This window comes from Bison bison, unplaced genomic scaffold (genome assembly GCF_000754665.1).
Source record: "Bison bison bison isolate TAMUID 2011002044 unplaced genomic scaffold, Bison_UMD1.0 scf7180017864239, whole genome shotgun sequence".
Lineage (NCBI taxonomy): Eukaryota > Metazoa > Chordata > Mammalia > Artiodactyla > Bovidae > Bison > Bison bison.
In genome coordinates, this window is record NW_011494811.1 from 3,337,520 (window position 1) to 3,350,103 (window position 12,584).

Below are 12,584 nucleotides of genomic sequence, written 5' to 3' on the forward strand. Positions count from 1 at the left end.
TACAGCAGTATTCTTTATTCACAGATGTATTCTTTCTACTTTCTGGTGTTAATGGTATTTTAACCCTTTTTAAAGGGTGGCAACAATTAATTTTGCAACTCTATTTGACTGAAAAAAAAAAAAGACATTTAAAACTTTATGCTGGTTCCCCAACTCTTGCTTTGGTTTGATTTTTCTTTAAACTTCTGTTGACCTCAAGTGGCTCAAAATCTCCTAGGGACATGGGTACTTTTCCTCAGCAGAGGTCTGTGGTCTTTCATGTACAAAGTATCTGAAAGGGGCACCCCCATCAGAAGCCTGGGGGCAGTTGTGCAAAGTACATTTTAAACTGTCAGTTTCCAATGGAACCTCTTCATTGGAAAAGGGAAAAGTTTTCTCTACTTTAGCCCATTCACAAGGAGTGATTTTGGGAGCACACTGATTTTTTTCAAAGGGAGCCCTATGGAATTTACGTTTTTTTGGTTAAGTGGTGGGAAGGATAATTATATTCTTATTTCGAACGTGAAGATAGAAACAGGAAGTGTGCACTTGGGTATGTGAGTTACCCTTTCTAGGTCAGAACCTGTCTTTCTGCTCCGAGAGTCTTAGTTCACTGCATTCATTTGCTGCTACTGTCTACTTTAAGGTGCGATTTCCTTAGATTTTAATACACTTACCTGGTGACCTGAAAAAAGAATCCTCTTTAAAGTCCCTATTTTGGGGTCCCCTTTCATACATTCTCCCAGATTCTCAATAGCTGTTAGAACACTTCCGATGGAAGAGTGTGAGCAGTGGGTTAGACTTCACACATGAGGGGCTCTGAAAGGGAGGAACATTTATACCCATGGCAATGTACTTGGCTGGGATTCTCTGTGCCCTTTGCTATTTCTGCAGATATTTATGCTTAAAAAGACATTTCTCCCACCTCTGCAGCCCAGCCAAACTTCTCTTCTGGCTGGATCGAGTCACCACTGAAAACAACAACAACAAAAAAACGTCTCTTTGCTTAAGAAAAGCAAATGAGTTGGGGCAGAAAATAAAGGAACAAACAAGATGAGTGCCCTGGACCATTTTACAAAGGTAGAGGTTCATAAAGGTTTATAAAACTGACTTGAAAGTTGAAAGTTGAAAAGTTAAAACTGACTTAACATCAGGCAAAACATCATTTCCAATCTCTGTCTTTGTTTGGGTGAATAGGGATATATGTTTGACATTCTTGCCCCAAATCTGCCCTTCAGTTTATCTGGGAGAAAAGATTTATCATCTTTTCTTTCAGTTTTTCAGTCCTTCATTAAGCCTTTCCAACCACAGAGTAGAGAACTTAAGACCTATGGAAGATAGCAGCAAAGATTTCTTATCCTTCCCAGAGGCCAAAGTCCCCTGGCTGCCTGTTCCCTGGGAGCAGCTGCAGGACTCCTGTGCTCCGCCTGGGTCTGTGTTTAGGCCTCTGGCTTGCTTACACAAAGGAATTCCAACTAGGATTTCAAGGGAAGCCTGGCTCCCACTCTCCTACAGCCCCCAGCAGGCGGGTTCTGCAAAAAGATATTCCTATACTCAGTATTCTTACAGTATATCTATAGAAGTATCTGCTTGAATTGATTTGATGCTCATCTTTAAAAATGACTATTACTAACAATTTAAAGGAACTTTTACAGTGGAAAACTCAAATTCTATGGGGAAGAGTGATTCTAAATAAGCAGTATATCTTTCTTCCTCAAGACTGCATTCATGTGTGGATATAAGGAGTTTCTTTTTCTTTTTTCTTTCTCAAAATACATGCATTGAATGTGTGAGTGTCAAGCACTTGTCTTGCCTCTGAGGGTACACAGTTAAGATTCAGTCACAGCCTTCACAGGGTCACAAAGAGTTGGACAAGATTGAGCATGCATGCATTACAAAATCTTCACAGTGATGGGGTTTGAGTCTTTCAAAACACAAAATGGATACTGAGTGAAGAATTCCGTCACCAGAAAGGAAACACCAAATACCTTCAAGATGCAAAATAACCAGGGACTTCAAAAAAGCCTAAGGATTCAAGTAAGAATCAGAGTTTGAGTAACAGGATTGGTCTTTAGGCTCTTCCCTCCAGTGTTCTGAAACTTCAGAGTGCCTTCTAAGCAGAAGATGAAAATATTATTATAAAGTCCATTTAAATAAACCTCCTATATGAAAAAGTTACCTCTCTCCAATTTGTTGAAATAAGAGAGTCATAATATTTATTTCATCAAGGGGGTGTGAAGCTTAGTTGGGATTAATTTACTTCATTACTCCTTCCAGGGCACTTAAAAATTTATATAATCCCATATGTGGTTTGTATGAACAGACTACATGAGGATCTGATGAGAAATAGTATGAATATTTCATCAAGTTTTTTCATCATTCTTTCAAGTATAACCTCCCTCCTTCTAACTTTTCCAGTCCCTTGTTACAAGGCACCTGGTTACTATAAGAGCTGCCCCAAAGTAGTCCTTAGCCAATCCATTCTGGGTGCCACTGCCTCATTCATGGTTTTCCTTCGTTGTAGCAGCCGCCACCTCCTCTATGCTCACCGGATGCATGATGCTGGTACAGCATGTTCTCTTTAGATGTTTATCTGTGAACAACTACAGGACATCCACTTACACTTTGAATCCTAGCATCTTACACACAAATTGGCAGACAAGAGGTGATTAAATAAAGGTGTATCAAATGAATGTGTGACCCAAACCCTCTGCTCTTGTTAAAAGGCAAACCTCAGCCCGGATCTTCTGAACACGTGACCTGTCGTTCTGTTTCTCTTCTTTTGCTGTTTGACTTCCCTCCCACATCTTTCCCTTCCTTTTTCACTCACCTAATTTGATCTATTTAAGGCAGAGATTTTCAACCTTGGCTGCACAGTAGAAGCACTGGAGGGAGTGTTATAAATAAAATGAACACCAACTCTTGGCCCCATCAGTAGAGATTTTGATTTACTTGGTTGGGGTGCAGCCCTGGCATTGGTATTTTGTAAATGTTCCTGTGGTGAGTGGGAGGTGCAGCCAGGGCTTGAGAAATGATGATTTAAAGTGATACTCAAGTCCCACCTTCTCCTGAAAAGACGAATGTGCCTCCGAGGAGTTCACCTTCCTCTGGCTTCAAAGCAGTTATCGTTTTTAACCACTTATTAGATCACAAATCAAACACTGCCTGTGACAGGCCCTCAGTGTGAGTCTGCTTTTTAACTGACTCACTGCATTTTGGTTCATCTCCTGTACTAGACTGGAAGAACCCTGAAGGCAGGGGCTGTGTCTTCTACTTCTTTACATCCCCACGCCATGCATACAGTAGACCAAAGCATATTTTTGAGCATTAAAAAGAAAAAAAAAAAAAAAACCAAAACACCTAGTAGAGGCCATTTTAACTCTAAGGACATGTCTTTGGTAAGAATAAAAATGCTGCAAAAAGGGTGGGGCAAGATTGAAGGAGAGGAGGGAAAGAGTAAATAAAAGTCAAATGGAAAAAAAAGCTAAATTAGTCCAAAAGAAAATGTTTCCCAGCTTCTTAAAAGGGTTTTTTTTTTTTTTTTTTGCAACCCCGAAGCAGAATAAACAAGAGAATTAACTTGGCTTGTGCCCTGATAAGGAGATTTCTTTCCTGGTTATATAATTTTACAAAGTTTCCAGGGTGTAAAGAAAATAATCACCCATGGCGGACTCCTTGCCTTGGACTATACAATTCAACTTTCGGGTTAATCGGCTTGCGGATCTGCTCAGCTTGACCTGACCCCCTTCCAGCTCTGTGGTCTCAGACTAAGCCTCACATTCAAGAGCCCTGTTGTAGAGCTCAGTGTCATAGAAAGGGGATAAAACATAATCCTTATTCTATAACCTTGATCCTTTGGTCTAGTGGCCTCTACCTGTGCATTAAAAAAAAAAAAAAAGCTATCCTGGTATCTTCCCTAAGTAGCTGGTGCTCCATGGCTTTGCCCGTACTAGAATGATCCAGGCAAATTCTCCTCCTAAATTGAGTTAGAAGGAAATATTTTGTGCAATTACCTTAAAAGGTGGCTTTCAAATGTTATTTTGTGCCCATATCCCAGAAAAAGTTTGGCTTGCATATGGCTTTTCTATTTGATCGGGAAGTAAGATCACAGGAAAGGTTCAGTGAATCACTAGGTACCCCCTTTGCTAAGGCAAGATAAGGTCATCAAATAGAGACATGTTTTCAGTACCAACATTTATCCTGGTTGTTAGGCCACACATTTAACAACTGGTCCCAAAAGTCACATACATTTCTATAAATTAATTAAATGTACATTCTTTTGCTTGGGTTGGCCATTTTAACACTGGTCATATTTTACTTTAATTTCCGATTATTGTGTGCAAACATGATTCAAAAACATTAAGTCCACTCGACGGATTAGTAATGATGGTAACAAGTTGTCCCTTGTAGATTAAGATAACGCTGCTGACCTATCTAATAGGATAGGAGTTGATAGACTGTCACTGATCTATCCCTGCTTTGCTTTCTGTTCTTCTTGTGACTAGTGGCCTGCATTTGACCTTATGAGCCAAGAACCAAGAGCCACCCAAACCCTCCACTCACCAAATAACAGTAGCCTGCCTGCTACTTCCTGTTGACACTGACAAACTAGAAATGACTAGTTAATTTACTAAAACAAAAGGAAAAGAAAAATGTGGCTCTGACCTCTTTATTTACTAATAAATGCTAAGTAGAATTACTAAAACTGGGATCTGGGAACCTGGAATCCATGGTACCCTATACAATAAACTGAATCAAAAAATCTGTGTGTACCATCTAAAATCAAGAACAGAGATAAACTGCAAGTTTTGAAGGCATAAAGTTAAGGATCCATGAAAATGAAAGCACACAAGCAATTTTGCTTTCTCAAATTAGAGTTTAGGTAGTAGTGCTTGACAATCCTTAATGGTATCCCCGATGGCTGTAAACAGGGTTTATTTAACATGATTTATAACTTAAGGTACAAACCAAAGGTAATTGGGTTCTACCGGAACATTTTTTAACATGTTCCACTGAAAGAGAAGTAATGGATTTAGAACCCAGAGTACTTACGTCATCAGGGAAAAGGTATCACTGAGGTAATGAGCAGGCCAGGGCCTGAACACTCAAGAATGTTCCCTTCAGTGAAAACAAGCAGCTCTATCTTCTCAGAACATGGCCGACTCAATCATCGAGCTGGAATGTTATTTACACAGTCCAGAGCAAACTAAGAAGTCTCTGGTCTGTAACCAAGGGCACTCAGAAAGTCATGTCTGCAACAGGCAAAGACTCATGTCTGTTTTTGACGATTCCTGATTCCTTGAAAAACAGCCAGTTTACTTAATGCAGGTAAAGGGAAACAACTCCCTTCCTACCACCTTCTCCAGACAGGACCACCATCATGATACTTCATGCCTCTTTCATTAATAACTTGGATTTGTTATATATTTAGCAAGATGGGCAAGTCTGGGTTCTGAATTCTGCCCCATCCAACAAAACAGGATAATCCCCCTGTCTTCTTTCTCCCGCTTGTAGGAGAGTCAAGATGGAGCCTGGTCCACATAGCAGGATAAAGTTGAGGTTACATATCAGGAAAAATAAACTTCCTAATTATGAAACTTTTCATGGAAAGGCTCAAACTGTGGTGTTCCTTTCTTTGGAGTGGGAGGGGGAATTAAGAAAGATGTAAAAAGTAACCTTTCTGGATACAGGTGGGGAATTGAGTCCAGGATAGACAGAATTAATAGAGTTCTGAGAGAGTCATTATCCTTTTGGATAATTTCTGGCATCATTCAGTACTTTAACCTACTGGTTTATGAGTTAATGCAAAAGTACCCAGGATCTGGAGAAGAGTGTATTCACTTAGCAGAGTCTGTGTGGCCTAAGGATTTCAAAACATCCTAACCTCAAGAAAAAGCATCATCGTTACTTAATTTATACACAAATAATCTAGCCCTTAACAAATACTAGCTAAGAGAAATGATCATTTATTCACCCTTTAGAGGTAGAGTGTTGGAGATCCCTTAGGGGTAGAAACCTTGGTCACTCACCAAGCTATTGGCAAAAATCAGGGGTCAACGCTCTATTTTTTGTATTTTTTTCCTTGTGTGTGACTTATCTTCCCAGTTTATTGGAACTGCTATTGAGGTGGGTAGGGAGACTGGTTTCTTTACCCACCCTCTGACAGTGTTGGCCCAGGACAGACAACATGGCCAATGCTTTCAGAAGATGAACACCCAGACTGCTGGTACATCTTGTTCTCTGACCTTGACAGTCAGAGAACATTGTCAAAGCACTCACCTGTCTTCTCTCTGAACCAAGGTACTGGAGAATCAGCCGGGTGTTCACACTGTGACTCCAGGTGTTTCCTAGCGCAGCTGTCAAACAGCTAGATCCAGAAGTGCCTGAAACGAAACAGAACGAAAGCATGCTTATGGACACCCAGTCTCATCATGGTCTTAAGCAAAAGTCCAGTCACTGTTCATTGCTCAGACAGCACTTGGGAGCCCAGGTCACTACTACAAAAGTTGATGAAGGAAAGAAGGAAGCAAGGGCTTAAGGAATATGAGACTAAAAAGAAAAACCAGCATGGGTTTCCTTCAGCCTCAGTGAAAGTAACCACCATTGGGCTCAGAGATAACAGTTATATATCAATAAGAGGTTACAGTGCAAGGCAGGTTGGAGCCATCGCTAATAATAAATCAAGCTACTCAACATCCACGGCAGAAAGGCATAACTTGACGACACAGAATACAAGCCTGTTATGAAATAGTCTTAGTTTAATAAAGTTGTAAGACTTTTCCAGGTTGATAAGACTCTTAATTCAGTTTCCCTTATCAATATAGAAATGATGGCATATGTATATAAAATTTCTATGCCTTTCCAACCTGAACACACATAAACCCCAAAGAGGAATCTGGAAGATCTCATCATTTCATATCTAATCTGTATTAGACATTCTTATCCCAAGAGAAACATTCTTTTACCTTCTAAGACTTTCCTATAAGGGGGAGGATCTGAAGTAAACTTTATCTGACTTTCTAGTCTATACCAAGTTGCATTTCAGCTACCCTCTGACATCTCCAGAGCATCACTGACCTCTTTTGACATAACTAGAAAGAACCCACTCCTGCACTTCTCCCTTTTCTGTGTTAGCAGCAGGCTTACAAGTCCCATCACTTAGAAGTCAGCACTGACTCTCATCTGGAGCACATTCTGAGGTCTCCTCCAAGCTCCTGTGTTCACTTTGGCCCTGGGCCATGAAATGGGTCTTAGCCTGAGGGGGCATGTGGACTTGTAGTTTGTCTTGTGTCCTCAAAATGCTATCTCTTTCCAATGAGGGGACCAAGTACCAAAAGGCCGAAGTCCACTGAATCAACTAAAGCAAAATGAGGCCTTGAATGTCTCATTTGTTGCCTGCTCATGGCATCATCTCATGTTCACCCTCTGTGTGAAATAGGAATTGGTCCTCTTTTCTGGGTCACCATCTTTCAGGGTGTTCTCCCAACTCTGCATGGTCTTAAGCTTGTTGTTGTTCAGTCACTCAGTCATGTTCAACTCTATGCAACCCCATGGACTACAGCATGCCAGATTTCCCTGTCTTTCACTATACCTGGAATTTGCTCAAACTCATGTCTATTGAGTCAGTGATGCCATCCAACCATCTCTTCCTGTGTTGCTCCCTTCTCCTCTTACCCTCAATCTTTCCCAGCATCAAGATCTTTTCCAATGAGTCGGCTCTTCGCATCAGGTGGCCAAAGTATTGAAGCTTCAGCATCAGTCCTTCCAGTGAATATTCAGTGTTGATTTCCTTAAGGATTGATTGATTTGATCTCCTCAGTGTCCAAGGGATTCTCAAGAGCCTTCTCCAGCACCACAGTTTGAAAGCATCAATTCCTCAGGCACTCAACCTTCTTTTATGGTCCAACTTTCACATCCGAACATGACTACTGGAAAAACCATAGCTTTGACTACATGGACCTTTGTCGGCAAAGTGATGTCTCCACTTTTTAATACACTCTCTAGGTTTGTCATAGCTTTTCTTCCAAAGAGAAGCATCTTTTAATTTCATGGCTGCTGTCATCATCCACAGTGATTCTGAAGCACAAGAAAAGAAAATCTGTCAGTTTCCACTTTTTCTCCATCTATTTGCCATGAAGCAATGGGACGAGACACCATGAGCTTAAGAGTTTTAAATATTGAGTTTTAAGCCAGCTTTCCCACTCTCCTCTTTCACCCTCATCAAGAGGCTGCGTAATTCCTTTTCACTTTCTGCCATTAGAGTGGTATTATGTGCATATCTGAGGTTGTTGATATTTCTCCTGGCAATCTTGATTCCAGCTTGGGACTCACCCAGTCCAGCATTTCACATGATGTACTCTGCATAGAAGTTAAACAAGCAGGGTAACAATATACAGCCTTGACGTATTCCTTTCCCTTTTTTTTTTTTTTGGTGTTTTAAAAAAATGTTCATTTGCACATTTACTGACCACGTTGATCCTAACCCTGTGCTTAGGGAAAATCCCTGTGATGGAAGCCCTGGTTTCCACAGGGAATCAGGCCCACACCTGGACATAAGAATGGTAATAAACAGGGCCACAAACCCCATCAGGGATGCGAGCACTTGGTGAGAGTGCTTGGTCAGGAGGCAGCACCAGTGGGTTCCCAGCCATGGCTGGAAATCATTGTTCCATGTCCAGTTTTAGCTGTTGCTTCTTGACCTGCATATAGGTTTCTCAGGAGACAGGTAAGGTGGTCTGATACTCCCATCTCTTTAAGAATTTTCCAGTTTGTTGTGATCCACACAGTCAAAGGCTTTAGCGTAGTCAATGAAGCAGAAATAGATGTTTTTCTGGAATTCTCTTGCTTTTTCTATGATCCAATGGATGTTGGCAATTTGATCTCTGGTTCCTCTGCCTTTTATAAATCCAGCTTGTACATCTGCAAGTTCTTGGTTCATGTACTGCTGAAGGATTCATGTCTAGCTTGAAGGATTTTGAGCATTACTTTGTTAATGTGTGAAATGAACTCAATTTTGTGGTAATTTGAACATTCTTTGGCATTACCTTTCTTTGGGATTGAAATGAAAACTCACCTTTTCCAGTCCTGTGGCCATTGCTGAGTTTTCCAAATTTGTTGACATATTGAATGCAGCACTCTAACAGCATCATCTTTTAGGATTCGAAATAGCTCAGCTGGATTGCCATAACCTTCACTCTGTTCATGGTGATGTTTCCTAAGGCCCACTTGACTTTGTACTCCCGGATGTCTGGCTCTAGGTGAGTGATCACACCATCATGATTATCTGGGTCATGAAGATCTTTTTTTGTACAGTTCTTCTGTGTATTCTTGCCACCTCTTCTTAATCTCTTTTGCTTCTGTTAGGTCTTTGCTGTTTTTGTCCTTTATTGTGCCCATCCTTGCATTAATGTTCCCTTGATAGCTCCAATTTTCTTGAAGCGATCTCTAGTTTTTCCCATTCTATTGTTTTCCTCTATTTCTTTGCACTGTTCACTTAAGAAGGCTTTCTTATCTCTCCTTCCTATTCTCTGGAACTCTGTATTCAGTTGGGTATATCTTTCCCTTTCTCCCTTGCCTTTTTCTTCTCTTTTCTCAGCTAGTTGTAAGGCCTCCTCAGACGACCACTTTGCCTTCTTGCATTTCTTTTTCTTTGGGATGGTTTTGGTCACCGCCTCCCATACAATGTAACAAACCTCATCTATAGTTCTTCAGACACTCTGTCTACCAGATCTAATTCCTTTATCTATTCCTCACCTCCACTGCATATTCATAGGGGATTTGATAACTCCTGGACTCAAATACAGCAACAGATAAATGCGGTTCAGTGGTTCTAGGCTGGAAATGATTCTGTGGGCAGTATGGAGGTATGAGTGCTATAGTGTCCAGAGGGTAGAGGTCAGGGATGCTGTTACACACCTTGTGATGCACAGCCCAGTCCACATAACAAATTATCCAGCCCCAGATACAACAGGGCCGATGGTGAGAAGCCATGGGTTAAAAAAACAACAACAACACATATTTTTCTCTGGTTCAAGCAGATATGGGAATTGGATATCATCCACATTAGGGCTTCAACAAATCTGGGGTTTCAGACTGAGGGAGAATTTAATGAAGGAGAGAATAAAATTTAGGGTGACCTTGGTTCATCATATATACAATTCAAAACACAAATGAATTAATTTGAAAACAAATAATCTGGAGTGTGCTGATCTGATCACACTGCTAACTTCAGGACTAGGTGTTCTGAATGCTTTGTCATCTGCATCTGCATCTCTCTGGCCCCATTTCTCTGGATGGATGGTCCTGTAACCTCCTGACTTCTCTGTCTCCATCCTCCTTGAACTCTTGTCAGCATTTGATAAAGCTTCTTCCAGCATCCAATATACTAGCCTCTTTGCTTCTCCTTGTATCAATCATGTTGAGTATTCCTTTTCCTTCTCTGCTTTTCCTCTCTCTCTCTCCTTAGTTGTGGGTGGATCTCGGAGAACTGGTCATGAGCAGTTATTTCCCTAACACCCACATGCCTTCAGTGGCTAGGAAGGTAATGTATATTAATAAAGAGACCAAGTGTCTGCATCTTAGCCCGTAGAAAAGTCTTTACTACCACAAAGAGATGTACTCTCTCCCGTTTTTCTTGAAATACATGGACCTCTCAGTCCGTCTTTCATTCCCCCATTTTTGATCAAGACACACTAACAGAGAAGTATTTTCTGCTATAAGAAAGCCAACACTGCAAGGACAATAGCCACTGGTGTTCCTTTTTCTTGCATTTTTACAAAACAGCTTTGCTGAGACAACTCACATGTTGTACCATCCACCCATTTAAAGTGTACAGTTCAATGGTTTTTACTATATTCAGAGTTGATCAACCATCACTACAATCAACTTTGGAACATTTCATCACCCCCAGAAGAAACTCCAGATCTCTTAGCCATAAGCCTGCAGCCCTTCCTTCCTGTCTTGAAGCCCTAGGCAATTATTAATCCACTTTCCGTCTAATATTAAGTGCTAGGAGATGATGGGGAATAGTGGAGATGGTGGTGAATCAGACAATTCAGCCCACCAGGCTCCTCTGTCCATGGGATTTTCCAGGCAATAGTACTGGAGTGGATTGCCATTTCCTTCTCCAAGGGATCTTCCCAACCCAGGGATTGAACCTGGGTCTCCTGCATCGTAGACAGATGCTTTACTGTCTGAGCCACCAGGGAAGTCCCCATATCTTTTGATCTTATTTTAAAAACTAATACTTTAAGTACAATCTTCTGATTAGAAAATGCTGGTTTATTTAAAACAATTTTTAAACATGTTAAATGACTCATTCCCACCAAGCTTGCAATGTCTGCTCCATGCGGGATGTCCTCACTGTTGACAAGGATGACACCCCCAGGGGGAATGACTTCTAAGCCTCTGTCTTAGTGTCCCACTTACCTCAGCCCCTGTCTCTCATTTTCAACGACAAGATCTGCAGGCCTAATATGATGAATTTGGGTACTATAAACTCAGTATCTTCAAATCAAGCTTATACGCTTCCTGTATAAATTTACTCCTCCTTCTTTGGCCTTCTAGTTAATCTGATTTGAAACCTTAGTTCCATTTAAAAAATGTCTCCCTCTCCTGTGCTTCTCAGTTTCAATAAACTGTGAAGTCAGGTTCGCTTCACTGTAAATGTCTCACCTACATCCGTTCATTCTACCCCATCCTAGATCAGAGGCACATTACTTTCACCTGGGGATGGCTGCAGTCACCATGCTGCTCTGAGTTTCTCCCTATGAAAACATCCTTTATTCTACTGTTTGTTTCAGCTGCCCAGGCACACAGCTAAGCGTGTTGCCCTTCCACTTACGAGCAGCAAGCTCAGAAACTTTTGGCGGCCCCCGAGTTCTTTTGAAGAGTTCTAAATTCCTAAGATTGGTGCTCGTGCAGCTGTGTCCGACCTGCCTCTGCGCACGTCTTCCCTCCATTCCACTTCATAAAGACTCTGTCTGCTCCAATGTAATCACTCTTTTCTCGTGTGCCCCACCTCCCATGCCCACGCATCATCTTCAGTACTCCTTCTTACACGCCACCTCCCTGGTCATCACAGAAATAATGCCTTCCTCCTTCAAATGCCCATGACACTTTATATTATGCTCTCATGTTGCTGCCATTTTCTATCCTGTGGCATGCTACTTGTGTGCTTTTCTTAGCACCTCTGATGTATATTTTAAGAGGATCAAGTCCAAGTCTGATTTATATTAGTGTGCCTGATTCACGAGGTTGAAGACCCAAAAGATGCTTCAGAAACTGTGGTTAAATAGTCAATAAGTTATTACTATTAAACTTTGAACTATGTTATATATTTGTTTTAGCAGCAGATTTACATTCTTAATCCGATCTTGCTTAAGCCAAAGTTAATAGGTTTACATTTTTCAAGCAAACTCTAGAAGCTTGTGGCTCCGATGCCCACTAAGTGATAGGAGGAACTGAGCCTGAATTTGAAAGTTCACCAAGGAAGAGCTACATGTGAATACTGAGGAGTTGCTAATGAGTTACGCACTCAAAAAAAAGTGGTGATACAACTGTAGGTGTTGCCCGGGTCCAAAAGATGTTTACAGGGGTCAGAGCCA

General features: G+C 41.1%; 1 protein-coding gene across 2 annotated transcripts in view; it reads right to left on the minus strand.

Moving 5' to 3' along the window:
- RAD51B (RAD51 paralog B) overlaps window positions 1-12,584 on the minus strand; it is a 627,537-nt gene that overhangs the window by 51,293 nt on the left and 563,660 nt on the right. For both annotated transcript variants that reach the window (XM_010846706.1, XM_010846705.1), the window contains exon 9: window positions 6,259-6,362. In XM_010846706.1, coding sequence (XP_010845008.1) covers window positions 6,259-6,362 — 104 coding nt within the window. The remainder of the gene's footprint in view (window positions 1-6,258; window positions 6,363-12,584) is intronic.